Source organism: Amblyraja radiata, chromosome 24 (assembly GCF_010909765.2).
Source record: "Amblyraja radiata isolate CabotCenter1 chromosome 24, sAmbRad1.1.pri, whole genome shotgun sequence".
Classification (NCBI taxonomy): Eukaryota; Metazoa; Chordata; class Chondrichthyes; order Rajiformes; family Rajidae; genus Amblyraja; species Amblyraja radiata.
In genome coordinates, this window is record NC_045979.1 from 21625071 (window position 1) to 21651314 (window position 26244).

The 26244-nt window shown below is 51.3% G+C and overlaps 1 protein-coding gene across 7 annotated transcripts; it reads right to left on the reverse strand.

The window, feature by feature from the left end:
• Nucleotides 1–1588: 1588 nt before the first annotated feature.
• On the reverse strand, nt 1589–25856 carry usp21 (ubiquitin specific peptidase 21). 7 transcript variants are annotated; one of them, XM_033042593.1, is made up of 15 exons: nt 25745–25846; nt 23332–23377; nt 22148–22213; nt 19083–19903; nt 17878–17937; nt 16064–16187; nt 14394–14505; nt 12539–12676; nt 11563–11627; nt 11307–11410; nt 8986–9069; nt 7927–8005; nt 7286–7393; nt 5307–5421; nt 1589–2695 (listed from the first exon to the last, which is right to left on the reverse strand). In XM_033042593.1, the coding sequence occupies exons 4-15, from the start codon at nt 19866–19868 to the stop codon at nt 2608–2610; spliced, it is 1863 nt and encodes a 620-aa protein (XP_032898484.1). In that variant the 5' UTR covers nt 19869–19903; nt 22148–22213; nt 23332–23377; nt 25745–25846; the 3' UTR covers nt 1589–2607. The 7 variants fall into 7 exon arrangements, 6 of the variants coding, with proteins under 6 accessions (XP_032898484.1, XP_032898487.1, XP_032898488.1 ...); XM_033042596.1 differs by lacking the exon at nt 23332–23377 and having other exon boundaries at nt 25745–25856; XM_033042597.1 differs by lacking the exon at nt 22148–22213.
• Between the last annotated feature and the right edge of the window lie 388 nt (nt 25857–26244).

Genomic DNA, 26244 nt, shown 5'->3' on the forward strand with positions numbered 1-26244 from the left:
CTCTGGGTAAAACAATCGCAGCCACTCCGATCTTCCATCACGACTACAACGTTCCAGTCCCGACAACATCCTGGTGACCCCCCCCCCCCCCCTCCCCTCCCCTGGTAGGTGGTGAGCAGAACTGTCCGCGGGGCCAGGCTGGGTTTTAACTGGTATTTGACACGGTTCCCGCACCCACTCCTTGCTCTTATACACTGAGCCTCGTCTGGAGGAAAGGGAAAAGTTTGACTTTCCAACCCCATATAGCAGTCCCACTCCTTTAGGGATCTGTGTGTGTCACCACAAGACCAGGTTTAGTGCCCCCTACATTTAATTGTAAATCATTGCTATCTAGAACAGCGAGCGAGGCAGGCTACAGAGTCACGGAAACACCCATCACCCACCTCTCCTTGTCTGTTCTTCCCGAGGCCTCTTGGGTCCAATCTACATTTAACTTGTGATGGAAGGGCGGGCCTGGATGAAGCTGCTGAAGATGGTTGGGCCCAGGACACTGTCCTGAGGAACTCCTGCAATGATGTCGCCAGAAGAAGGTGCAGGTGCTGGCATCTTGAGTAAAACACAAAGTACTGGAGTAACTCAGCAGGTCAGGCAGCGCCTGTGGAAGGAAATGGCCAGACGATATTTCGGGTCAGGACCCTTGATCAGGCTGATGGAGTGGTACAAAGCTGGGGAAGAGAGGTGTGGGTGGGGCAAAGCCTGCTACAGGTGATGGGAATCAATTGGCAGGTGGGTGGAGTGAGAGGCATCATCGTGTCAGATAAGGAGAGGAGGATTGAGATGTAACGCCGGAGAGAGGGATATGGATGGAAGGGGACATAGGGAGACGAAAGAGGGGGATAAAAGGAAAATGGTGCCCCTGGAGTAGAGGAAGTGGGGAATGAGCATAGCGAGGAGGAAGAAACAGGGCGATGGGGTGATGCTAGAAACATATCTACACAAGGGTGGGAACGAGAATGGAGGCTAGATGTAGTGAAATTGGGGAAGTCAATGTTCATCTCATTGGGTTGGTGCTGTACCTCCAGTTTGTGCGTGGCCTAACTCTAGCAATGGAGGAGGCCCAAGTCCAAGGTTGTTGTTATGTTGTTATGGGGAGTTTAAACGGTGAGCAGCCTGGAGTTCTGGTTGTTCTTGGTGGACTGAGCGCACGTTTGGTGAAATGGTCGCCCAGTCCTCCCTTGGCCTCACTGATGTAGAGGAGTCTGCAGCAATGTCCTGAGAGGATTGGCCTCCCGTAAACACTACCACCGACCTTTATCCTTGAGCCCTTTGGTTTCCATGTGTCAGTGTTGAACCACTGGCTCTTACTCCCCAGCTGGAGGTACACGACCCACACCCCATTGAGTGGCCACTGCACTTCCCTTCCCCCCCTCCCCCCCAAAACCAATCTGACACTGGCAGGGGCCAATACCCAGCCACCCAGCCCCACCTGGTCGACACATTCAGCCACCAAGGCTTACACGGACACTCCTGAGGCTATGTGTCGTCACAGCTGTAGCACGAGAGATCGTGACAACCCTAAAGGCAGTGACAAGGAGTTAACCGCCGATCAAGAGGTTCTCAGGTCGAAGCAGATGCAGGTAATACAAACCAGGCAAAAATGTAAAATAGTTTATTTTGTGTGTGGCATTTTTCTGTACAGTTTGAGTCTATTACAATATTTACAGTTGCCCAGTTATATTTACAGAAAACAATGTGGGCAACGGGAGAGTGGCAGAGTGGGAGATAGAGAGAGCATGGGGATGGGAGAGAGAAAGGCAGAAAGTGAGAGAGCAGGGGAAGAGAGAAATGAGAAAGGGAAAGTGAGAGCGAGAGGAGTGGGGGGCAGTGAGGGGTAGGGGAGAGTTGGGGTGGGAGGGAAAAGAGACTAAGAGGGAGGAGGGGGCAGAGGAGTGTGGAGGAGTGGCAGGGAGGAGGGGGAAATGAGTGGGAGGTAAGGAGAGGGAGAAAGGAGAGAAGGGGGAGGCGATGGAGATGGGAAGAGAAACCGTTAATAGACCCGTGTATAGGAGAAAGAGACGAGGTTAGTGCATGGCAAAGGTGGGGTAGTGAGCTGACAGGGGAAGGGGTCAGCGCATTAGGTCAGGGTGGGTGACCAGTGGCGAGGGGCCGGGGACGAGGGGGTGGTGTGTCCGTGACCCTGGTAAGGGGTGGGTGACCAGGGCTGGTCCAGGTGGAGTAGATTTATTACTGAGGTCAGGGGTCAGTGACCACGATTAGGGGGTCAGTAACGGGGGTCGTGACCAGGGAGGGGGGTCAAGAACTAGGGGGAGGGGGATCACGAGGGCCAGGATGGGTGACTGGGGCCAAAGGTGGGGGGTGAGGAGTGAGGGGGACACAGTGTGGGGACGGGCGATGGCTGGTTTGGGGTGGAGGGGCAGAGTTCGAGGTGGCTGCAGTGACAGGGACCCGCCATCCCTCCCCTCCCTCCCCCGGTGACCCACAGCCCCTCCCCCAGTCAGACGAGGCAGACACACGCTCCTGTCCAAAGCCTTTACTGTAATCTGCTGCTCTCTCTCTCTCTGCCTCTGCTAAAGCTCCGAGGTTCGGCGACTGCACACGGGTTCGGCCTCACCTCCCCACCCCCCCCCCCCCCCTCCACCCCCCACCTCACCGCGACCCCACACCCTGCTCCAGCTCGTAGAACAGCAGGTAGGCCTCACTCGATACAACTTGGTTGTCCTGTATTAGCGACACCCTGCAGAGGGAGGGGGGGGGGGGGGCGAGAGAGGGACGGGGAGTGACAGGGAAGTGGAGAGAGGTACGGGGAGAGAGGGGGGAGGGGAAAGAGGGATGTGAGGGGGGAGAGGGTCGAGGGTGAGAGGAATGGAGGAGAAGATGTTGGAGAAAAGGAAAGGATGAGGGGACGGGGAGAGAAGGACAGGAGGAGAGAGCAGAGAGGGAAAGGAAGGGAAGATGGAAGAGGGAGGAGAGGAACGGGGAGAGAAGGATGGGGCAGACAAGAGAGTGGAGAAATGTAAGGTAAGGGAAGGGGGAGAGAGGGAAGGGAAGGGGGAGACATGGACATAAGCGGGGGGGGGGGGGGGCGGGAATTAAAAACGAGGAGAGATGCCGAGAGTAGAGAAGGGGGAGACAGGAGGTTGGAGATAGAGAACGAGGGAAAGCGAGAGTGAAGGCAAGGGGGAGAAAGAAGGTAGGAAAGGGAGAGACAGACGGGAGACGGGAAAGAGGGGAGGGAAGAGGGAAGAGGAGAGGGAGGCAATGTGAGGAGGGAGAGGGAAGGGGAGAAATAGGGAGAGAGGAAGGGAGAGAGAGCAAGTGGGGATGGAGAGGGGGGAGTTGGGAAGGGAGAGATTTGGGGAGAGGTGGGAGAGAGCATGAGTGAGTGAGGGGGAAAGGATTTGACACATTTTGTAACATTTGTAACTGTTTTAATAATTGTTTAAAAACACAGTGACATTCTCTCCTTTAATCAAGGGGCAGAAACTCCAGTTCTAGTGAAACGGCTTTTCCTTTATTCATTTTGAGGATCTGGGCCTCAGCAGCAAGAGCATGTCTTGCCCATCCCTCATTGCCCAGAGAAGATGTGTGCCAGCTGCCTGCCCGACCCAATGCTGCCCTTCTGGTGAAGGTGCTCGCACGGTGCTGTCGGGGAGGCAGTGCCAGCACTTGGATCCAGTGACCATGATGGTCACATGATTCCCAGTCCAGGTGAGGTGAGACCTGGAGGGGAACCTGCAGGTGGTGGTGCTCCACTGTTGCTCTATCCATCTTGGTGGGAGATACGGCGGGGGTTGGGAGGTCCTGTCGGAGTAGCCAGGGTGAGGACCCGCAGTGCATTTTGTAGATGGTGCACTCTGCAGCCACTGGGCAGTGGTGGTGGAGGGAGGGAGTGTGTAGAGTGATGGAGGGTGTTTGGGGAGGTGGATGGGGAGGGGGTGGAAGGAGGGTGTTTCGGGTGGAGGATGAGAGGGAGTGTTTGGGATGGAGGGGGGGCGGGGGGGCAATCGAGCGGCTGATTTCTCCTGGACGGCGTTGAGCTACTGCAGAGTTGTTGGGGCCGCACTGACCCAGGCAAGAGGAGAGTGTTCCCTCACACTTCCGACATGCTGTGGCTGGGGCAGGGCCCTGGGCTGTCACAGGGACTGGGTCTGGTCCAGTGGTGTTTGTGGTCCAGTCTGAGCCCAGGATGTTGATGTAACTAACGTGCAACCGATGTAACAGGAGGAGGGGCGGCGAGAGCTGTGGTCTGCCTGCACGGGGAGGGGGCCTGTGTGGGACGGTGAGAGTGTGGTGGGGGGCTCTTTACTCCTGTCTCTTGAATTGTAAATTCTCTGGAATTCAGAAAATCATTCAACAGCAAGCCACTCTGCCCCTCCTGCCTGCTTGCCACTCACTGTCTGACATTGTACCCAGCCCCAATTCCCTGTCTATTCCCCACCCCCGTCCCCGGTCTGCCCCCTGTAACTCAGGGACAGAGTGCCACTTGCCACATTGGGGGGTGCACAGATTCACAAACTCCCTCTTCAGCCCGTCTGAAATGTCGGCCCCCAGCTGTGTTTTGAATTAACAGTGAATGAACCACATCCCCCAAATGGAGAATCCCCCGGGTTCATGGTGAAGACAGCACTGTCCCTTCCTCACAGCAGCTGAGACAGTACTGCGGGCGCCGTCTCACTGAGGTAAAGAGTGTGGCCTTGAATCCTTTTTAGGTTAGTTTTAGTTTGGAGATACAGCGTGGCCACAGGCCCTTCGGCCCACCGAGTTTGCTCCGACCAGCAATCCCCACACACTTACACTACCCTTCACACACTAGAGACAATTTATACTTATACCAAGCCAATTAATCGACAAACCTGTATGTTTTTGGAGTGTGGGAGGAAACTGGAGTTCCCGGAGATAACTCACGCAGGTCACGGGGAGAACGTACAAACTCTGTGCGGACATCACCCGTCGTCAGGATTGAACCCTGGGCTCTGGCGCTGTAAGGCAGCTGCTCAACCATGCCGCCAGTACAGGCCAGCGCACACCTTGGGCCCTGCCCGCTGGCTTCAGTGACGGGTGTACATGGACACCAAGGCTCATGCACCAACACACCCAGACTCTCAGCTGCTCCACAAAGACCCAGCCCTGCTGGAGGGGGGGAGCTACAACAGCTGGCACTGAGGTCAGGAGATCTGGCACATCTGGATCTGAACGCCTGGGCAATGGTAACTAAAGGTGTGGACGTGGGGTTGGGCTGTCTGCTTGTGCTGTCTGCTGGCATTGGGAGGGAAACCTACTGGCAAGGGGCTTGTCTCGGTTGCCCTGTGCCCCTGGAGTGGGTCCTGGCAGCTTACTGTGCCTACCTGGAGTCGTTGTAGACGTGCCACTTGCCCATGGACTTGCAGTAGGCCGTGTAATGCCCTCCGTTTACAGTGCCGGTGTGGTTACAGACCGCATAGAGGTCGTACACGCCGTTACCTGGGGAAACAGGCTGGGTGTGAGACAAGGTCAGTGTCTCCAGACCACCACCCACACATTCACAGCCTGTCCCAGCACCCACACACAGTCACAGAGCATGGAGACAGGCCCTTCCGCCCAACTCATCCATACTGACCAAGTTGCCTGATTCAGCAAGTCCCACTTGCCTACACTCGCCCATATCACTTTCCAAGACATGAACCGTTCAAGTGTCTGTTAAATGTTGTAATTGTACCCGCCTCTAATTCTTCTGGCAGCTCGTTCCATGTACCTACCACCCTCTGTGTGAAAAGGTTGCTCCTCAGCTCTCTTTTAAATCATTCCCCTCGCACTTTAAACTTGTGCCCTCTAGTTTTACACTCCTCTAGACACTGGGGAAAAGTCTGAGTATTCACCTCATCCATGCCCTTCATGCTATCCTCTCCAAGGTTTTGTAAACCAGCATCTTCAGTTTCTTGTTTCTTTCATTCAGGTAAATATCCTCTGCACCCTCTCCAAAGGTTCCATATTCTTCTCTTAACTCAGATTAGTTTAGTTTAGTCTTAAACCTTGCACGTGCTTCCTTTTTCGTTTTGACCAAATTTACAACCTGTTTGGTCATCCAAGGTTCTCTTACTTAGCCACCCTTATCCTTCCTCTTTCTTGGAACATGCCAGCTCTTAGCTTTGATCAACTGGCCCCAGTTCTTTCCTGCTTGCTTTATATTCCTCACTGGCTAGAGGGTGAAGCAGACTCGAGGGGCAACATTTGTACACAGAGGGACATGGAACAAGCTGCCAGAGGAGGTGGTAGATGTGGGTAGAATTGCAAAGTTTAAAAGACATTAGGACAGGTATATGGATAAAACATTTGGAGGTAAATTGACTAAATGCAGACAAATGGAAGGAGCTCGGGTATCTTGGTTGGCATGGATGTTGGGCCTGTTTCTGTGCTATGTAATTCTATGACACTCACTCGCAGTGCACATGCAAACATACATACAAGCAGACATGCACAAATGTACACGTGTAGAAACACAATCAGTAACACACACGCACACACACTGCAAATGCTCACAAATGCATGCCTGCACGAGCAGTAACACAGCCACACTCTCCGTGCAAACATCACTCACACACACACACACACACACACCCGCTACTTGAATCACAGAGACATACAACACAGCGCACAATCCACGCTGACCACCAACTACTCACGTACATTAATCCATGAATCCCATTTTTCTATTCTCCCCACATTTGCAGCAACTCCACCTGGATTCTATCCCACACCCCCACTAAGGGGGGAATTTACGGAGGCCCATTAAGCTGCCTTTGGGCTGTGGGAGGAAACTGGGGTAAACCCACACGGTCACAGGGAGAACATGCAAACTCCACATAGGCAAAGTCTGAGGTTGGGATCTAATGCAGGTTCTTGTAGCTGCTAGGCAGTAGTACTACCCGCTGTACCACTGAACCGCCACATGTGATCCTCCAGAGCTTCCAAGTGGTGCAGTGCTGGCCGCAGCGTCCCAGTGTGGGACAGAACTGTTTAAGTATCTGTTTAACTGCTTCTGACAGCTAGAGGCCCTTCGGCCCAGCAGATCTTGCTAGTCCCTCTGCTCTCTCCAGCGCCCCCCTTTTTCTCTGCGTACCACTCCATTCCCCATGCCCCCTGTAATGAAGCAACAGTATTGTCCTCAGACCCCTCCCCTATGCAGGTGCGTGTCACCTCACCGATCGCTGGCCAGAGGAGCTCCCATTGATCTACTCTGGGGTCCCCTCTCACACCAACAACCTCCGGTCCTGTCCCTCCCACCTACCAAACCTTTTCCCTGCACCCACCCCGTCCCCTCACCCATTTCACGGGCAATCACACTCACCAGCTCTCTCTGCAGAGTAGTGTCGTAAACTCAGCCCGTACAACGGGAAGTCCACAAAGGTGGTGCATTTCCTAATCGCATAGCGACTGAAAGCAAAACGATTCAGGTCTGAGGAGCTGGTTAAAGGCCGTCATCATGGACTGTGTACAGGTGGGCGGGGGGTGAGGCAGGGAGGGAGGGAGGGGGCAACGAACATCACAGAGAGAGGGTGGAGCGAGGGAAGGAGATGGAGTGAGGGAGGGAGTGATGGTGAGAGGTGGAAGCAAGGGAGACAAAAACACAGATAATGAAGAGATGTAGAGGCAGGAAGAGAGAGAGAGGGAGAGAGCGAGAGAGGGGGAGAGAGAGAGAGAGAAAATAAACTGAGTGGGAAAGGAGAGATGGAGAGGGAGAGAGAAAGAAAATTGAAAGAGACTGAAACAGAAAATGGCGGGAAATAAGAAAAACTATTTTTTCCGAGTGTCAGGGAGAGTATAACAGAGGGAAGAAGGAGAGGCTGCAGCAGAGAGAGTGGGACTGAGAGAGAGATGGGGAGAGACGGGAGGGGAGAGAGGCAGAACGAGTGAGAAGGGGAGACAGAAAGACAAGTGATGAGAATGGGGCAATGGTGACAGAGAGTCGGAGCAACCAGTGAAGGATACGTAGAACGAGAATCTTGGGGAATCTCTGGATAGTTAACTTCTTTGTGCTTCTCTTCCTCTGGTTACACCTCTCGCACATCTGAAGAGAGAAAGCATGGTGAGGGAGGGAATCCAGCTGCACACTGAAAGGCTGCAAGAAACGGCAGAGTTGTGGGTGTGGCCCAGTTCGTCACACAGACCAGATTCCCCACCATTGACTCCATCAGCAATTCACACTGCTGCAGGAAAACAGCCAACGTTATCAAAATCCTCCCCTGCCCAGGATGTTTGCCCTTGTCCCTTCTCCCATCAGGCAGAGGAAACAGAAGCTTCAAGTGCACACCGCCATGAACAGCTTCTTCACCTCTGTTATCAGACTTCGGAACAATCCTCCCATAAGCTGGGACACAGTGCCAATTCTCCAACCTGTCCCATTACAGACATTGGATTTAGTCTGTGGAACTGTTACGCTACGATGCTGAGAAACGTCTGTATATTCAGCACTCTGGCAGGTTTCTCTCCACTCTACCTTTTGTACTTTGTGTTTGGCTTCAATGTATTCATGGATAGTACATCTGATTTGATTGCATAGCACCCAAATAAAAGCTTTTCACTGCACCTCAGTATATGTGACCATAATGAACCTAAAGGTGGCATCGGTGTACAACTGGCAGAGTGCATGTTGCTTCCAGTGTGCAGGAAGGAGCTGGTTTAAACCGAAGATAGACACAGAAAGCTGGAGTAACTCAGCGGGTCAAACGACATGTCTGGAGAAAAGGAATAGGTGACGTTTTGGGTCGAAACCCTTCTTCAGACTGAGAGCCAGGGGAAAGGGAAACAAACGCTACAGATGGTGATATAGAGAGATACTGAACAAATAAACGAAAGATATGCAAAAAATTAACAATGATAAAGGAAACAGGACATTGTTAGCTGTTGGGCTAGGAGACGAGTTACAGACAATGAGACTCTACAAGGTGACTTTAAACCAGGCACAACAACTTGGGTGGGGGAGGGTCAGAGAGAGAAGGTTACAAAGTTAGAGACATCTCAGTGTACAATGGGTTACACGGTCCTTACCGGAGCATTCTCGGTGTCCAGCTCCTCCTCTGCAGTGAAGAGGTTGAGGCACTCGGCCAGCGACACCCGGCTGGACACTGATGCCTTTTGTGGGGCAAGAGGGAGCTGAGTGAATGAACTAGCCCTTGCACCCCTCTCCATGCTCACACCCAGGACATGCTGGGGACCAGCCCACCCCTCTCCCCAAATACCCCCTCCTCAGCAGCCAACCAACCACTCTCACCTCAACCCCACCTCATTCAGAGCCCCCCAACCCTCAGTGGCCTGACATCATCCTCTGGAGCCCCCCCACTTCACTACCCCACCCACCCTCTCCGGAGCACAACACTCTCCTTCCCTCAGTGACCCCATCCCCCTGACACAGTTCCCCCCCCCCATCTTCACAGTTCCCCCCCCCCATATCAGTCTTCACCATAGAAGACACAAAAAATATTCCAACGCTGGATAAACAGGGGGCGGTAGGAATGGAGGAGCTAAATACTATTAAGATCACCAAGGAGGTGGTATTAGGGAAATTAATGAGACTGAAGGAGGATAAATCCCCTGGGCCTGATGGATTACATCCAAGGGTCTTGAGGGAGATAGCGGTGGGGATTGTGGATGCATTGGTGATAATTTTCCAAAACTTCCTGGAGGCAGGAACGGTCCCAGTGGATTGGAAAATGGCCAATGTAACACCTATATTTAAAAAAGGAAGTAAACAGAAGGCGGGTAACTATAGACCGGTTAGTCTAACATCGGTGGTGGGTAAAATGTTAGAGACAATTATTAAAGAAACACTAACGGGGCACTTGGATAAACATGACTTCATCGGACAGAACCAGCATGGTTTTGTGAAGGGGAAGTCCTGTTTAACGAATCTGCTCGAATTCTTTGAGGAAGTAACAACCCGGGTGGATAAAGGGGAACCGATGGATGTGGTATACTTGGACTTCCAAAAGGCTTTTGACAAGGTGCCACATAAGATACTATTGCTAAAAATAAAAAATTATGGGATTGGGGGTAATATATTAGCATGGGTAGAGGATTGGCTAACAAATAGGAAGCAGAGAGTGGGGATAAATGGTTCATACTCGGGATGGCAACCGGTAACTAGCGGGGTTCCGCAAGGGTCGGTGCTGGGACCCCAGTTGTTCACAATTTATATAAATGATTTGGAGGAGGGAACCAAGTGTAATATATCAAAATTTGCGGACGATACAAAAATGGGAGGAAAAGTAGGGGATGAGGAGGATAGGAAGAGTCTGCAAAAGGATATAGATAAGCTAGGTGAGTGGGCAACAACTTGGCAGATGAAATTTAATACTAATAAATGTGAAGTCATTCACTTTGGGAAAAAAAATGATAGGGCAAGTTATTTTCTAAATGAGGAGGAGCTGCGTTGTAATGCAACGCAAAGAGATCTAGGGGTATTAGTACATGAATCACTAAGTGATTCATGTGAGACCACATTTGGAATACTGTGTACAGTTCTGGGGTCCATACTTAAGAAAGGATGTACTAGCCCTGGAGGCAGTGCAGCGAAGGTTTACAAGATTAATTCCTGCAATGAGGGGATTGACATATGAGGAAAGGTTAAGTAGGCTGGAACTCTACTCTTTGGAGTTTAGAAGAATGAGAGGCGATCTCATTGAAACATATAAGATCGTGAGGGGCCTTGATCGGGTGGATGCACCGAGGATGTTCCCAATGATCGGGGAAACTAGAACTAGGGGACATAGTCGCAGAATAAGGGGGGGCTCTTTTAAAACTGAGATGAGGAAGAACTTCTTCACCCAGAGGGTGGTTAATTTATGGAATTCACTGCCCCAGGGAGCAGTGGAAGCAGAAACGTTAAATATATTTAAGTCTAAAATAGATGGTTTTTTAGCTGCCAAGGGGATAGGGGGCTACGGGGAGAGGGCAGGGATATGGACCTAGGTATGGTTAGTATAGTAAGACCTGAGTGATCTCCTGGACAAGTGTCGATCGCCTGGATTGGGGTCGGAGAGGAATTTCCCGGATTTTTTTCCCGAATTGGACCTGGGTTTTTATCCGTTTTTTTGCCTCCCCCAGGAGATTACGCGGTTCTTGGGGTGGAGAGGGGTGATAGCGGTATAAAGGGGAGGGTAGTGTCTTGTGTTCTGTGTCTTGTGTCTACTGTTTGTGGGTAAGTGTGTCTGTTTAGTGTTCAGCCATGAGCGAATGGCGGTGCGGGCTCGACGGACCTGGTGGTCTACTCTCGCACCTACTTTCTATGTTTCTATGTTTCTATGTCCAGTGCCCCCGCCCTCCCCCTCCACAGCCCCCCACCCTCTGATCCCCGCGTGCGAGGGACCTACCTTTGGGATAGGCAGTGAGAGGTCACAGAACACGTCGAAGGTGCTGGACTTGTGGCCACACGAGGTACACCCGAGCGTGCTGTTCAGCTGACCCACAAAGAGATCTGTGTAGCAGGAAGCAGCATTGTTAATCTCTGTACCCAACCCCCACACCACCCCACCACAGCAGTGTGTGATGGGACAGTGTCGACGGAGCTTCACCCCGTGTCTGACCTATGCCCTGGGAGTGCGTGTGGGGATGTAATAAATGCCTTACCTACGATTTTGCTGTCATCCCGCTCCAAGTATCGTTTCCACATCTGGATTGATTTTTCGTCGTCACTAGGAATGGAAAATAATTAGCATCGGAGAGAGAGTGAGAAGAGAGCAGAGACTAACAGACTGAGAGAGAGAATGGAAAACAGAAACAGGCAGAGAAGAGGGGAAATGGAGGACAAATGAAACAAAAGGCGAAAATAAAAACAAAAAACTCAGAGCGGATGAAATGCCTACACCAACCTGAAGTCGCGGTCTCCGGTGGGGGAGGCACTGATTCAGGACTTACCTTGATTTTCATTCATCTGGACGCCCGCAGTGGCGACTGCGGAGGATTGAGGTCCCGACCACGGGGGGAAATGGAGGAGGACTGGCCAATTTCTGTGCCTTCCACCACAGCGATGAATGCTGTGGTGGATGTTTGTGTTAAATTTTTATTGTGTTTTTGTGTGTTCTTTCTCATTGTACCGCTGCTGGCAAATTCATTTCACTTGCACTTTATGTGCAATGTGACAAATAAAACCGTATTGTATTGTATTGTATTGTATTTCTTCTGTTGTATCCACAGAAGAAATTGGACCTGAAGACAATGTCTCAAAAAGAAGATCAAGCCACAAATCTAATTCTTCATCATGTGCATTTTCAAGGGTCTCTTCGCTTATTGCTCAAGTAGATATGGCTGTTCTCAGAGAGAGGAGAGACGATGGGGCAACCTTCTTCATACCCAAGAAGGACTGGAAGTGTTTTTTTTAAATCTTTGAATGCATTCAAGTTGGTAGAGTTGTAAGGAGGGAGGAAGGGAGTGGATCCAGGAGGTATAGAAAAGATAGAGACAGACAACACGAGGCAGAGGAGAGAGAAAGTGAGGCTGATGGGGGGTGGAAGAAAGAGGGAGAGAAGAGACACAGAAAGACGAGTGGGGCGAGGGAGGGGCGGAGAGAAGGGGAGGGGCAGGACAACCTGCCACGAGCACTCACCGCATTCGCTCCACGCCTCTGGTGGAGCCCCGGATCCCCGACACCGACATGATGCTGGGAGATTTGCGGGATTTACGGTTGATCTCCATGTGGAGCCAGTCCATGAGGAAGCGGAGGAACTCCTGAGCATCCTGCTGACTGTGAGAGAGGGAGGGGCAGAGGGGTGGGATGGAGTGAATGAGAAAGGGAGGTAGGCAGAGTGGAGGGTTAGAGAGCGGGATTGGGAGGGGAGGAAGAAAGAGACAGAGAGGGAATAGTCAGTGAGCTTTCCAGGGGATAGGAGACCATTCGGCCCCTCTTGAATGTTACACAGGGAGTGGAGAAGGCCACTCCAGACCTGTATGCGCTGTCACGATGCTGTGTGTGGGATTCGCCACATCTCACCGACTGCCTCGTCCCATACATTAGAGTGATGTTTTGGGGAATGAATGGTTGGGTGTAGAGGTTGGTGTGGTGAATGGCAAGGACCAGAGTTCTATCTGGGGGAGGGTGGGGGAGCGAGAGTAGAACTGCTGGACATGGTAGAGGGATGGGAGAGGGATCCATCCACAACAGCATGGGGAATAACGTTCACTGACTACACAGGACTTCTCAGATCTCCTAAGTCCAAAGCCTCACCTTGGGAACAAATGTGGCAGAGATGGAGACATTGAGAGTGAGACGTGGCTTCCTTGCAAGAAGCAATGGTGGGAGTAGTCAGATAGAGCCCTGCCTGAGCCTAGGGACAGTTCTAGTCACCGTGTACCAGGAGAGACATGGGCCAAATGGAGACGGTGCAGAGGAATGGAAAACAGGAGCTGATGACTGGAGAGGTCATGGATCAGTCATTTAGAGATACAGTGTGGAAACAGGACCTTCGGCCCACTGAGTCCACGCTGACCAACAATCACCATACACGAGTTCTATCCTGCACACTAGTGAAAATTTACCGGTCAATTAACCTACGAACCTGCATGTCTTTGGAATCTCTTTGGAAAATCCGCACGGTCACAGAGAGAACGTACAAACTTTGTACAGACAGCACCCATAGTCAGGATCGAACTTGGATCTCTGGTGCTGCACCACTGTTATATTCAGGGTGAAGGGCTATAACGAGCAGCCTGCTGCAGGGATCAGAGCTGGGGCTCTCCACAACCTACAATTGACATTCAGGACCTTGACGATTGAATCAAATGCCTCATCTCCAATTGTACAGTGTAAAGTCAAGGTGGGCCCAAGTTGTGAGGAGGGTGAAGAGTTGCAGGGGGGGGGGGGGGACAGACATTTAGCAGAGCGAGTACCATGTGGTGAAGGTGGTCTTTACTCATCCACATTTCAGGATCGGGGGCATCGCCGGGAAAGGTAAAGTTCATGCCACAATCGTGCCAGGCCACAACCATCCATTTTCTTTCAGCTCAGTCATTTCAGAGAACATTGGTGGGTGAACCACGATGGTCGGTTTGGAATTGTACATGGGCCAGTGCACAGTGCACATTGCTGCTCTCCTTAATGGGGGGGGTCCACGTGTAGGGGTCATCTCAAAAGGTGAACCTAGAGGTCATCTCAAAAGTTGAGCTACCCCCTTCGTTACCTGGAACCTCCCTGTTGAGGAGGGGGTTAATTCTTGGCACCCTGCCCCAACAACACTGAGCGAGCACTATGACCAGGAGTGCAGTAGGCAGGGAATGCAGTTCACCACCACCTTCTCCAAGGAACTAGGAATGGCCAATAAATGATGGCCTTATCATCACCAATTGCCAACATCCTGGGGGATGGGTGAGGGGCCAGGCTGGAGATAGGCTCGGTTTGGTGGGTGATGGGGGGGGGGGGAAAGGGTTTACCGGGGATGGGTGGGATGGGATCGTCCATTGCTCACCTGTAGCCCATGAAGTGTGGAACAAACCTCTGGAACGTCTGAAGAAAGCGGAGTGGGGAGACAGAACCAGAGCTGGCGGGATCCCACAGAGCAACCACCAGGTCAGCAAAGGCTGTGGGGGGCGGAGAGGGGAGGGAGGGAGAAAGGCAGAGGCAGAGAGAAGAAGATTCAAAAAGAAAAGGGAGAAAGTCAAAGAGAATAAGAGAAAAACAAGACATTTTTGGTAAGGAGAGGGAAGAGAATAAACACACATCAGCCTAATTTAGACATACGCGAGCACCAATATACATCGGAACTATTATTCACCCACACATAATGAGGGGGTCATGTTCCCAGTAATATACACGGGGATGGTATTCTCTATGATATACACGTGGGTTGCAGTTCCCCGTGATGCACATGTGGGCTGATACACTGTGACTGCATTCCCCGTTCCATACATGATGGACGTATTGCCTGTTCTATACAACCTATCGCTGGTTCTATACACTGCAACCGTATTCCCTTTTCTATACACTGTGGCGTTGGCCGCTATTGTACACACTGTGCTACCTTCCCTGTTCCGTACACCATGGCTGTATTCCGTGTACTATACACGGTGACTCCAATGCCTGTTCTAGACATTATGGGCATATTACTGGTTTTATACACTGTCACTGTACTGCCTGTTCTAGAAAATGTGCCTGTTCCGAACACTCTGTCCTTATTCAGTTTTTCATACATTCTTTTGGCTGTTCTAAAAAAAACGAGGCTACTCTACACACTATGGCTGTGATCCTTATTTTGTATATCCTGGCTAGATTGCGTTTTATACACTGACTGTATTACCAGTTCTGTGCATCAACGCAGTATTTCCTATTATATAAACTGCCTCTTGTGCTATACATTGTGGCTGTATTTCCTGGTTCAATACACTGTGACTGCATTGCCTGTTTTCTACTCTTTACCTGTGTTCCCTGTTCTACACACAGTAGCTGTATTCCCAATTCTATACATCATGGCCATATGCCTGCTCCATACACTGCAGCTGTGTTGCCTTATTCAACGCATTGTGGCTGTATTCCCTGTTCCACATAGTGACTGTATTGGTCGTTCTATACATGATGGCTTTATTGCCTGTTCTACTCCCCGTTTTATTCTACTGCACTGTAGCTGTATTGCTTGTTTTATGCGACGTGCCTGTTCTATACACCATGACTGCATTGCCTGTTCTATACACCATGACTGCATTGCCTGTTCCATACAGCACTTCCGTATTGCCTGTTCAAAACACTGTGACTGTCCTGTTTAAGAAGGAACTGCAGATGCTGGAAAATCGAAGGCACACGAAAATGCTGGAGAAACTCAGCGGGTGCAGCAGCATCTATGGAGCGAAGGAAATAGGCAACGTTTTGGGCCGAAACGTTGCCTATTTCCTTCGCTCCATAGATGCTGCTGCACCCGCTGAGTTTCTCCAGCATTTTCGTGTACTGTGACTGTACTGCCTGTTCTATGCAACGCACCTATTCTGCACATTGTGACTGTATTCCCTGTTCCGTATACTGTTGCTGAGCTCCCCTGTTTTATACACGCTGCTGTATTGCCTGTACTATACACCGTGGCTCTATTCCCTGTTCTGTATATACGGGCACCTTGCCTATATGGTACACTCCCCCATGCACAACTCCTACCATCCATCAGCTCGCAGTGTTTCTTTCCCGATCCATTGGCATCCAGCAGGTATTCTTTCCGGATGCAGTACTCCTGCAGATCCCTGGTGTTGCTCAGACACTGGAGAATAGCGTTCATGAAACACTGTGGAACCGATGGGCTAGGTGTTAGTTCAGTCAGCTGGAGTTTGAACACACCCTTCTCCGTCACCAGCCTGGGTCTCGGCCGGCACTGGTTCAGCTGCCGATTGTTACCCACCCTTGACTGCCCCACAAGGAGTGAGTGTACGCTGGCCCTGTACCTCATTGCAATACATGAGGCGTAAGTTTTTGCAGAGAACTGCCAATCCCACCCCCTGTCAAATCCTCTCTCTCCTCTCTCACCTCTCTTTCCTCTTTCCTCCTCTCTCTCCCACCCCTCTCTCTCTCTCAACAATTCCCTTTCAATGCAGGACCATCCACCAGTATTGTTAATGCCATTTCTCTCTCCACAGATACTGCCTGATCTGTCGAGAATCTCCTGTATTCCCCATCTTAGTTTTATTCCCTGTCTAATCCCCTCCTCTCACCTGCCTCCCTCCTGCCCTGTGGCAATGTCCCACCGTGTGCCCGAGGAACATCACCTCATCTTGTGACCGGGCACTTTAATCCCATGGCTGGATATCGACTTGAACTTCAGATAACCAGCAATTCCAGTTTGTGCTAGAAACAGCCGGCTCTGATGCAGGGTCATCAACCTACAACCTAACTCAATTCTCTCCACAAACACTATTCCCCACCATCTCTAGAGCTACACATTCTCTGTGAATGCTGTGCTCTATGTTTCACAGTTCATGCAATGTCTCTTTCCCTCTCAGCATTCACTTCCCTCTATTTATCCCTTCTCCAGATACATCAACTGGGATTAACCACCCTTCCACACCCTTGCCCAGCCAAACCACAACCACGTACGTCATCCAAACTCCCCTAGACTTACCACTCCAACAGACTCTTGCTCCCTCTCCCCTCCCACCGAGCTGCAACTTCAAACCTTTGCCTGGGTCCGAGGAAAGACCGTCGACCTGAAATCTTAATCCTCTCCACGGGTTCCACCAGAGTACCCCAGGCATTGTCCGAAGGCCCGCAATGAACACAAACACCAGAACAGCAGTAGGCTATTCAACTCCTTTGGCATGCTCTACCATTCAACAACTCCTCAATCTTGGCCCACACCACTGTTCCCCTCCTCCCCACAACCCTTGTGTTTGAATGTCTGCCAACCTCTACTTCCAGTCCACTCAATCAAGCTTCCTCCACTGTTCTCTGCGGGAGAATCCACATCTCGGAGAAGAAATCCCTCCTAAGGGATGCTAACTGCATTTCGATGTCTCTGTACTGTACACTGCACAATGACAATAAAGATTGAATCTGAATCCTTTCCTCGGTCTGACACTGACAACCCCGTATCCCACAAGGGTGGCGTCCTCTCAACGCCCACCCTGTCAGTCTACTTCAGGAACCCTTTCACCTCTCATTGCTCCACACTCCAATGAAAAATGACCTCTCATCATTAGTCTAGTTTCGTGATAGAGCGTGGGAAACAGGCCCTTAAGTTAAGTGGGAATGAGAGGAAAAAATAGATTAGCCATGATTGAATGGTGGAGCAGACTCGATGGACAAACTGGCGTAACTATGTTCCTATGTCTTATGATTGTATGATCCCATCCCCCCTGTTCTCTCCATTTAGTCTCCAATTTTCCATCCACTCTGTCCTCATTTACACACAGCCCCCAATTTCCCATTTGCATACAGTCCCCAATTCTCCATTTGCACACAGCCACCCCATTTAATCTCACCGTATTTCCGAGATTCCTGAGCCCAATTTGACCGTTGCCAATGGGCAAGATGGAGTCCCTCTGGAAAATAAAGCAGAATAAAAGGCAAAGTGAGACGTGCAGCTTATTTACATACCAGTACATTCCCAGTTTGCTCAATAACGTTACTTTTGTCTCACGACTTGGGCCTCTCTTGATGAGCATTTCTTGCCCATCCCTCATTGCCCTAGAGAAGATGCGGCCAGCTGCCTACTGCTACAATGCTGTCCTTCTGGTGAAGGTGCTCTCATGGAGCTGTCACGGAGGCAGTGCCCAGCACCTAGACACAGTGACCATGAAGGGGCGATGATGTATTTCCCAGTCCAGGTGAGAACTGGAGGGGAATCTGCAGGTGGTGGTGCTCCCCCATTGCTCTTTCCTTCTTGATGGGAGATACGGCAGGGTTAGGAGGTCCTGTCAGAGTAGCCTGGGTAAGGAACCGCAGTGCATTTTGTTGATGGTGCACTCTGCAGCCACTGGGCACCGGTGAACGGAGGGAGGGAGTGTTTAGGGTAGTGACAGAGAGACTGAGAGGTACAGATATATATTTCACTGAAAGCGGAGACACTGGTAGACAGGGTGATGACGAAGGCACATGGAATGCTTGCCTTCATCAGTCAGGGTATCGAGTACTAGAGAAGGTACAGCTGTACAAGTCATTGATGACACCACACTTGAAGTATTGAACCAATTCCAGTCGGCTTGCTATAGGACAAATATCATTATGCTGGAAAAGATGCAGACAAGATTCACGAGAATGTTACAGAGATGGGAGGGCTTGAGCTATAAGGAGGGGCTGGATAAACTGCCACCGTTTTCCCTGGAGCATTGGAAGCTGATAGGTTTAAAAAATAATTTAAAGGCGACCGGAGGAGCAGCTTTTTCTAAGAGAGAGACTTTTTCTAAGAGAGAGTCTTTTTCTAAGACATGGAATGAGCTGCCAGAGAGAGTGATAGGGTTGGGTGCAATGACAACGTTTAAAAGACACTTGTACAGTACATGGATAGGACTCACGTTTAGAGGGATATTTGTCAATGGGAATGGCTCATGTAGGCACTTTGGTTGGCATGGGAAGGTTGGGCTGAAGTGCCTGTTCCAGTGCTGTGTAGCTGCTGGACTCGAGCAGGGAGAGTGGGTGTGCACTGGGGCTGAAGTGAAGGTCGGTGGTGTGGCTGCACGAGACTCACCTTGGACGTCCGTTGCTGCTCGGGGGCGAGGCGGTGCCCGCTGCGGGCTGTTGGTCGGGAGCCGTTCGTGGTGTGGGAGGTCCCGGGCAGGGTGTCCAGCTGGCCGGAGCGAAACGTCCCACTCGCCCCTCCCGCGCCGGGTGGCCTGGCATCGGGCTCCTGGGGCAGTCCCCGCAGCGAGGAGCTGCGGCGGAGAATGGGGGGCCGGTCCCGGCCCTCCAGCCGTCCCAGCGAGGGCGAGCGCCGCGGCTCCGTGCTGGGCAGCTTCTGCAGGCACTCCTGCACCTCCCGTGGGTCCCGCAGCTGAGAGCAGCGGCTCAGGGGGGCTCCCCGGGACCCCCGGACACGGCCTGGCTTCTGCTGGGCTGGAGGCGAGGTGGCGGGTGAGGGCGGGCTGGAGGAGGAGGATGAGGAGGAGGAGGAGGAGGAAGGTGGGGCAGGGGCAGTGGAAGGCTGAGAGAGCCTCAGCCCCAGCGAGTGGTCAGCACGCAGGGGGCCACGTCTGGTGGAGGGCTGGGCCGTGTGGGGCTGCCCCCGGGCTTTGGCCTCCAGCTTCCTGCCCCGCTCGTCCAGGGGCCCCGGTCCCGGTGGCAGAGGCCGAGGCTTGGCCGGGGTCATGACAGACAGCCGCCCGCCCGGCGAGGTGTGGCTGGTCCCCACCGACCGTGGCCCCACCCGCTCCGTACCCACCGAGATCAGCAGCGGCCGACGGCTGGGCTTGGGGGTCAGGGGAGCGGAGCCGAGGGGGGCAGGGTAAGGGGTGCGGAGGGAAGAGGGCTGAGGCATCTCTCATCACGGTGAGGCTGAAGGAAGCAACAGACCTGCGGAGGGAAGCAAAGGAGGTGATGAGTAACAGTGAGGGGGGGGGGTCACAGAGCGACGGGGTGAGAGAGCTGGATTAAGGTCAGTGGAGATACAGTCAGTGACACTTGTGGGGAGGGGTTACCGTGGGACAGTATGAGGGGAAATGGAATAGCATTAACGGGATGCAGTCAGTATCGCAAGGAACTGGGAGTGGGGCGTTACTGAGGGAAATTATGATGAGATTGGGATCACACCTGTGGAGATACAGTCAGTGTCACAGGCCAGAGGGGAAGAATTACTGAGGGAGTGTGTAAGGGAGCTGGATTAATATTGGTGGAGATAGTCAGTGACAGAAAAACTGGGGGAGAGTGAAGACCGATGGCGGGGCTGCAAGTGGTCTCGGGGTGATGGCTGGTCAGCACGAACTTGATGGGCCAAAGGGCTGTATGCCGAAGGTCTAAAAAGGGATAATGAGACAGTTAGGGAACTGAATTAACACGAGGGACGAAACAATCAGCGACACGAGGTTCTTGGGTCGAGAGATTACTGACAGACAGTGTGAGCAAACTGCATTAACATCAGTAAGGATACAGTCAGCGTCACAAGGCAAGGCAAGGATTACTGAGGGAGCTGGATTAACCGATAGAAATAGTGACACTGGGGAGAGAGTCAGTGACACACGGTTCTAGGGACATGAGATTATTGAGTCATAGAGCACGGAAACAGGCCCTTTGGCCCAACTGGCTCATGTCAACCAAGATGCCCCAAATGTATTAGTCCTACCTGGCCACATTTGGCCCATATACCTCTCTAAATCTCTCCAATCCAAATGCCTTTTAAATGTTGTTATAGTACCTGCCTCCACTACATTCTCTGGCAGCTTGTTCCATGTGCCTACTTGTCTCTGTGTGAAAATGTTCCCTCCTTCAGGTTGCTACTAAATCTTTCCCCTCGCACCTTAAACCCATGTCCTGTGGTACTTGATCCACCAACTCTGGGGAATAGTCTGTGTATTCACCCTATCTATTCCCATGATCGTATACACCTCTATAAGATCACCTCTCAGCCTCCTGCGCTTCGAGGAATAAAGTCCTAGCCTGTCTAGCCTCTCCTTGTAGCTTAGGCCCTCAAGTCCTGGCAACATTCTCGTAAATCTCTGCACTCTTTCCATCTTAACAACATCCTTCTTACAGCGGGGTGACCAAAAATGAACACAATGCCAAATGTGGTCTCACCAACATCTTGTACAAATTTCACATAAGGAACTGCAGATGCTGGTTTACACCGAGGATAGACACAAAATGCTGGAGTAACTCAGTGGGTCAAGCAGCATCTCTGGAGAATAGCAATAGGTCGAGACCTTTCTTCAGTTTCGACCCGAAACGTTACCTATTCATTTTCTCCAGAGATGCTACCTGACTCGCTGAGTTACTCCAGCATTCTGTGTCTATCCCGACTTCTATACAATACCTTGATTGATGAAGCCCAATGTACCAAAATCTTTTTTGATCAAGCTATCTACCCGTGAGGCCACTTTCAGGGAACTGTGTACCTATACTCCTAGATCCCGCTACCCTATAGCACTCCCCTGGGGCTATTTACTGTGAAGATCCTGCCCTGGTTTGACCCTCCAAAATGCAATATCTTGCACTTAACCATTCCCAAGCGCACTTGCCCAACTGATCAAAATCCTGCTGTAATTTGTTAGTACTATCGTCACTATCTATGATACCACCCACTTTAGTTTCATCTGCAAGCTTACTAATCATGCCTCCTACATTCTCATCCAAATCAACAGCAACGGGCCCAGCACCGAACCCTGAGGCACACCACGAGTGACAGTCTGTAAATCAACCTTCCACCATCATCCTTTGCTTCCTTCCATGAAGCCAATTCTCTATCCAGTCGGCTGGCTCTCCGTATCACATGCGATCCACCCTCCAGAGCAGCCTTCCTTGCAGAACAGGGACAGCGTAAGGGAACTGGATTAATACAGTCAGTGACTCAGTGCACTAAGGGAGATCTTACTGAGGGACAGTGTTAGGGGGCTGGATTAATACAGTCAGTGACACAGTGCACTAAGGGAGGTCTTACTGAGGGACAGTGTTAGGGGGCTGGATCAACGTCAGTGCAAATACAGTCAGTACAGGGCATTGGGGGAGAGAGGTTACTGAGGGCCTGTGTGTGTGTGAGCTCGATTAACATCAGTGGAGATATAGTCAAATTCAGCAATTGTGACTGCAATTATTTAAATTACTTACAGTATCAATGATTGTTTAGAGGGTGATGAGTGAAATTCTTTTCTTTCCCATCAAAATGCTGATCAACTGCAGGAAAAAGGTAATGTTACGGATATGAAACGACTGCGTGTTATTTGTTGGGGGGATGCGAGGTTTTTCACTTTAGTGGAGACGCAAGGCGTTGTGTAAACGGAGAGAGGAGGCAGAACGCTGATTGTGGAGAGATGTGGGATACCCCCGTACCCGCAACTCAGCAGGTCAGCACGGGGTCACCCCCAGGGCAAGGGGGTGCGATGGCATTTAATACAGAGGGAGGGGTTAAGAATGCAGCCGTGTCAGTACAAGGGACCTCACCTGGATTAGTCCCGTCAACCCCAGAATCCTACGGGCTAATGTAGTCACTGGAGAATAAGGTAGAAGCCCTTTGGGGCGGCACGGTGGTGCAGCGGTAGAGTTGCAACCTTGCACCGCCAGAGACCCGGGTACAATCCTGACTACGGATGCTGTCACTACGGAGTTTGTACGTTCTCCTTGTGACCTGCGTGGGTTTTCTCCGAGAGCTCCGGTTTCCTCCCAAAGACCTAGAGGTTTGTAGGCTGATTGGCGATAAAATTGTAAATTGTCCCTAGTGTGTGCAGGATAGTGCTAGTGTACTGGTTGGTGTGCACTCGATGACCGAAGGGCCTGTTTCCGCGCTGTATCTCTAAACTAAACCAAACCTAGAAGCAAGCCTGCTGTATCAGAGGGACATAAGGAACTGATAGAGACTCATAGAGACATGGCTCACGTCCAACACTCCTGATACGGCGCTCCAACCCGCATGGAGTGAAGGGTGGCATCTGCTTCACAATACACTCATTGTGATGCTCAGATGACAGTCTTGTTCCATTCCTGTTCCCCTGACCTGGAACATCTGAAGGCAAGTGCGGACCATTCTATCGACTGAGGGAGTTTGCCGCATCTACTGAATGCAGTCTACATCCTGCCTCAGGCAGACGTCAAGCCCACACTTGGGGAACAGAGTGCTGCGATCAACAAGCACAAAATTGTGTGGACCGACGCCTTCCTCATCATCGCTGGGGACTTCCAACCAAGCTGAATGAAGGATGTCTCTGTCTAACTAACATCAACACAACACTAGAGGACCCAACACACACAGCCGATGCTAAACCATCACCAGGAACGCCGACCACTCCATTCCTCACCTGCATTTGGAACATCGCACCACCCGGCTGTGCTTCTTCTTCCCGCCTAAAGACAGGGAATGAAGAGCAAGAGGACCTTAAAGAGCTGGACAAAGGAGACAGAGGAACGCTTTTAGGACTGCTTCAAGTCAGTGGATTGGGTCATGTTCAAGGATTCATCAGTGGACCTGAATATGCTACACTTGTCACTGACTTCATAAAGCAAAGTGTGGACAAGTTTGTACCTACAAAAGCATTCCGAGTCTTCTCCAACCAGAAGCCCTCGATGAAGCAGGAAACTCATAATGTGTTGAGGCCTAGATTTGCGGCATTTAAAACAGGTGATCCAGTATCATACAAGAGGTTTAGGTGTGACTTCCTGAAGACCACCAAGTGCGGCAATTCCAAGCTAAGCTGCAGTCACAGGTGGATGCTCGACAGCTGAGGCAGGGCTTGCATGCCATTAGCATCTCTGAGGAAGGATGTGCTGGCGTTAGAGAGGGTCCAGTGGAGGTTTACAAGAATGATACCGAGGTTGATTGGGTTAACATAGGATGAGTTTGATGTCACTGGGCCTGTACTTGCTGGTTTAGATGGGGGACCTCATTGAAACTTACTGAATAGTGAAAGGCCTGGATAGAGAGGATGTGGAGAGGGTGTTCCAACCAGTGGGAGAGTGTAGGACCAGAGGTCACAGCCTCAGAATAAAAAGATGTACCTTTAGAAAGGAGATGAGGAGGAATTACTTTGTTCAGTGGGCGGTGAATCTGTGGAATTCATTGCCACAGGCGGCTGTGGAGGCCAAGACATTGGGTATTTTTACCGCAGAGATCGACAGATTCTTGAATGGTAAGGGTGTCAATGGTATGGGAAGAAGGCAGGAGAATGGGGTTGAGAGGGAAAGATAGATCAGCCTTGACTGAATGGCTGAGTAGACTCGATGGGTCGAATGGCCTAATTCTGCTCGTGACATGAACTTATCACCTCCTACAAGGCGAAACTGAGTAGCATAAGTGGCAACAACACATCATTTCCATCTGCGCTCAATGGCTTCCATGCACGCTTTGAAAGGGAGAACACTGACACACCTACAGTTGCTTCTCCAGCCCTGATTGCCCTGTGGTCAAAGCATCTTTCGAGAGTGTATCTAGAAGAAGTGTGCGGCCAGGGGGAGTACCTGGCCGAGTGCTGACAGCCTGTGTGCACCAAACGGTTGGAGTATTCAAGCTCACCTTCAACCTAGCGCTTCTGCACTCTGAGCTTCCACCCGCTTCAAGGGCAACTACATATGGTGCCCAACAAGAGCACAGTGACCTGCCTCAATGCTATCTGGCCAGTAGCACTTACATCCACTGTGATCAGGTGCTTTGAGAGGTTGATTATGGCACGTCAATTTCAGCCTCAAAAATGAACTAGATCCTCTTCAATGTACTTATCGCCACGTTACCAACTTTCGCATTGAGTCTCCACTCTTCTCAGGACATACATCAGGCTGTTGTTCATCGACTATAGCTCGGCATCAAGCATCCCCTCTATCATCACCAAGCTCCAAGACCTGGACCTCTGTACCACCCTTTGTAACTGGATCCTCTGCTTTCTCATCAGCAGATCTCAATGTGGAACAGTAATAACATCTCCTCCCCACTGACCATCAACACAGGTGCCTCACAAGCTGCGTGCTTAGCCCTCTGCGCTACTTTCTTGACTCCCATGTTGATGTGGCTAAACAGAGCTCCAATGCCATCTGTTGATGAGCATGTGATATTAATTTAAAATCTGAGGAATAGGTCCGTGTCACTGAGGCTTTTATTTTATGCAGAGAAGTTATGATGTGAAGAAGGAAAGAACTGCAGATGCTGGTTTAAAACGAAGGTAGACACAAAATGCTGGATTAACTCAGCGGGACAGGCAGCGTCTCCGGAGGGAAGGAATGGGTGACGTTTCGGGTCGAGACCCTTCTTCAGTTATGATGTGATGATGTCTAAAGGGAGAAACGGGATCAATGGGGATAGAACATATTCAGGGAACAAATCCAGAAATGGGTCCAGAGGTTTTCTATGCTGTGGCAAAGGGATGATTGACAGACTATGTGGGTTTACTGATTGCCATAATTTTGCTTACTGTTTGGTCATTGGCTGATTCATAGGTTTATCGCATGTTTATTGACCAGCTTGGGCCGGCATTGGGTTTATTGATCGGTTACTGGCTGAATGTTTACTTTCATTGGGTTTACTCACTGAACGTTAACCGGCTGTGGGTTTTGTCATTGGCTGTTGTAGTGAGCCCCTCTGACCTCGCGGTAACCCCTCCCCGGGATTCAGTCCCAACTGACCGTCCTGTCCACCTGCTCCAGCCTCTCCACTCATGATCCAACTGGGAGCCATCCCGCCCCTCGCGCTCACCCCCCCCCCCCCAACTTCAGCAAACCATTTACCTCCGCGAGAAACCCATTGCCGCCGCCGCCGCCGCCATCTTAGATTTTCCCCACCGGCGTTGGCGTCAGCGACGCAGCACGCGCGGGGTGACGTCACCGCGCCTATTGTTTGGGAGACGCTGTCGACGAGGAGGAGGCGACGGTGGGCGTCAACTCGAGCGAGCGCTTGATCGCCGTCTTAAAAAGAAAGGCGCACATTCAACACGTTGACTTAGGTTGCAGTTTCCATTTGCCGTTACAAATACTAATGAAGGGATCAACAATCGTATTATTATTCCCCATTGATTGGTGCAAAGTTGGAGTCGGCGGAGTTAGAGTGGCCAGGCGGTGATGTCACTGGGAGTGGGTGGGGTCAGGCTGAGTGACAGTTCAGACCGCTGAGGGCGTGGTCAGTGACGTCAGGAAGGCGGAGTCAGAGTGATGGGCGGTGTGTGGCAGCATGGGGCGGGTTCAGAGTGTTCGTCGACACGTGATATCCAGCGGGCGGGGCCAGTGACGGG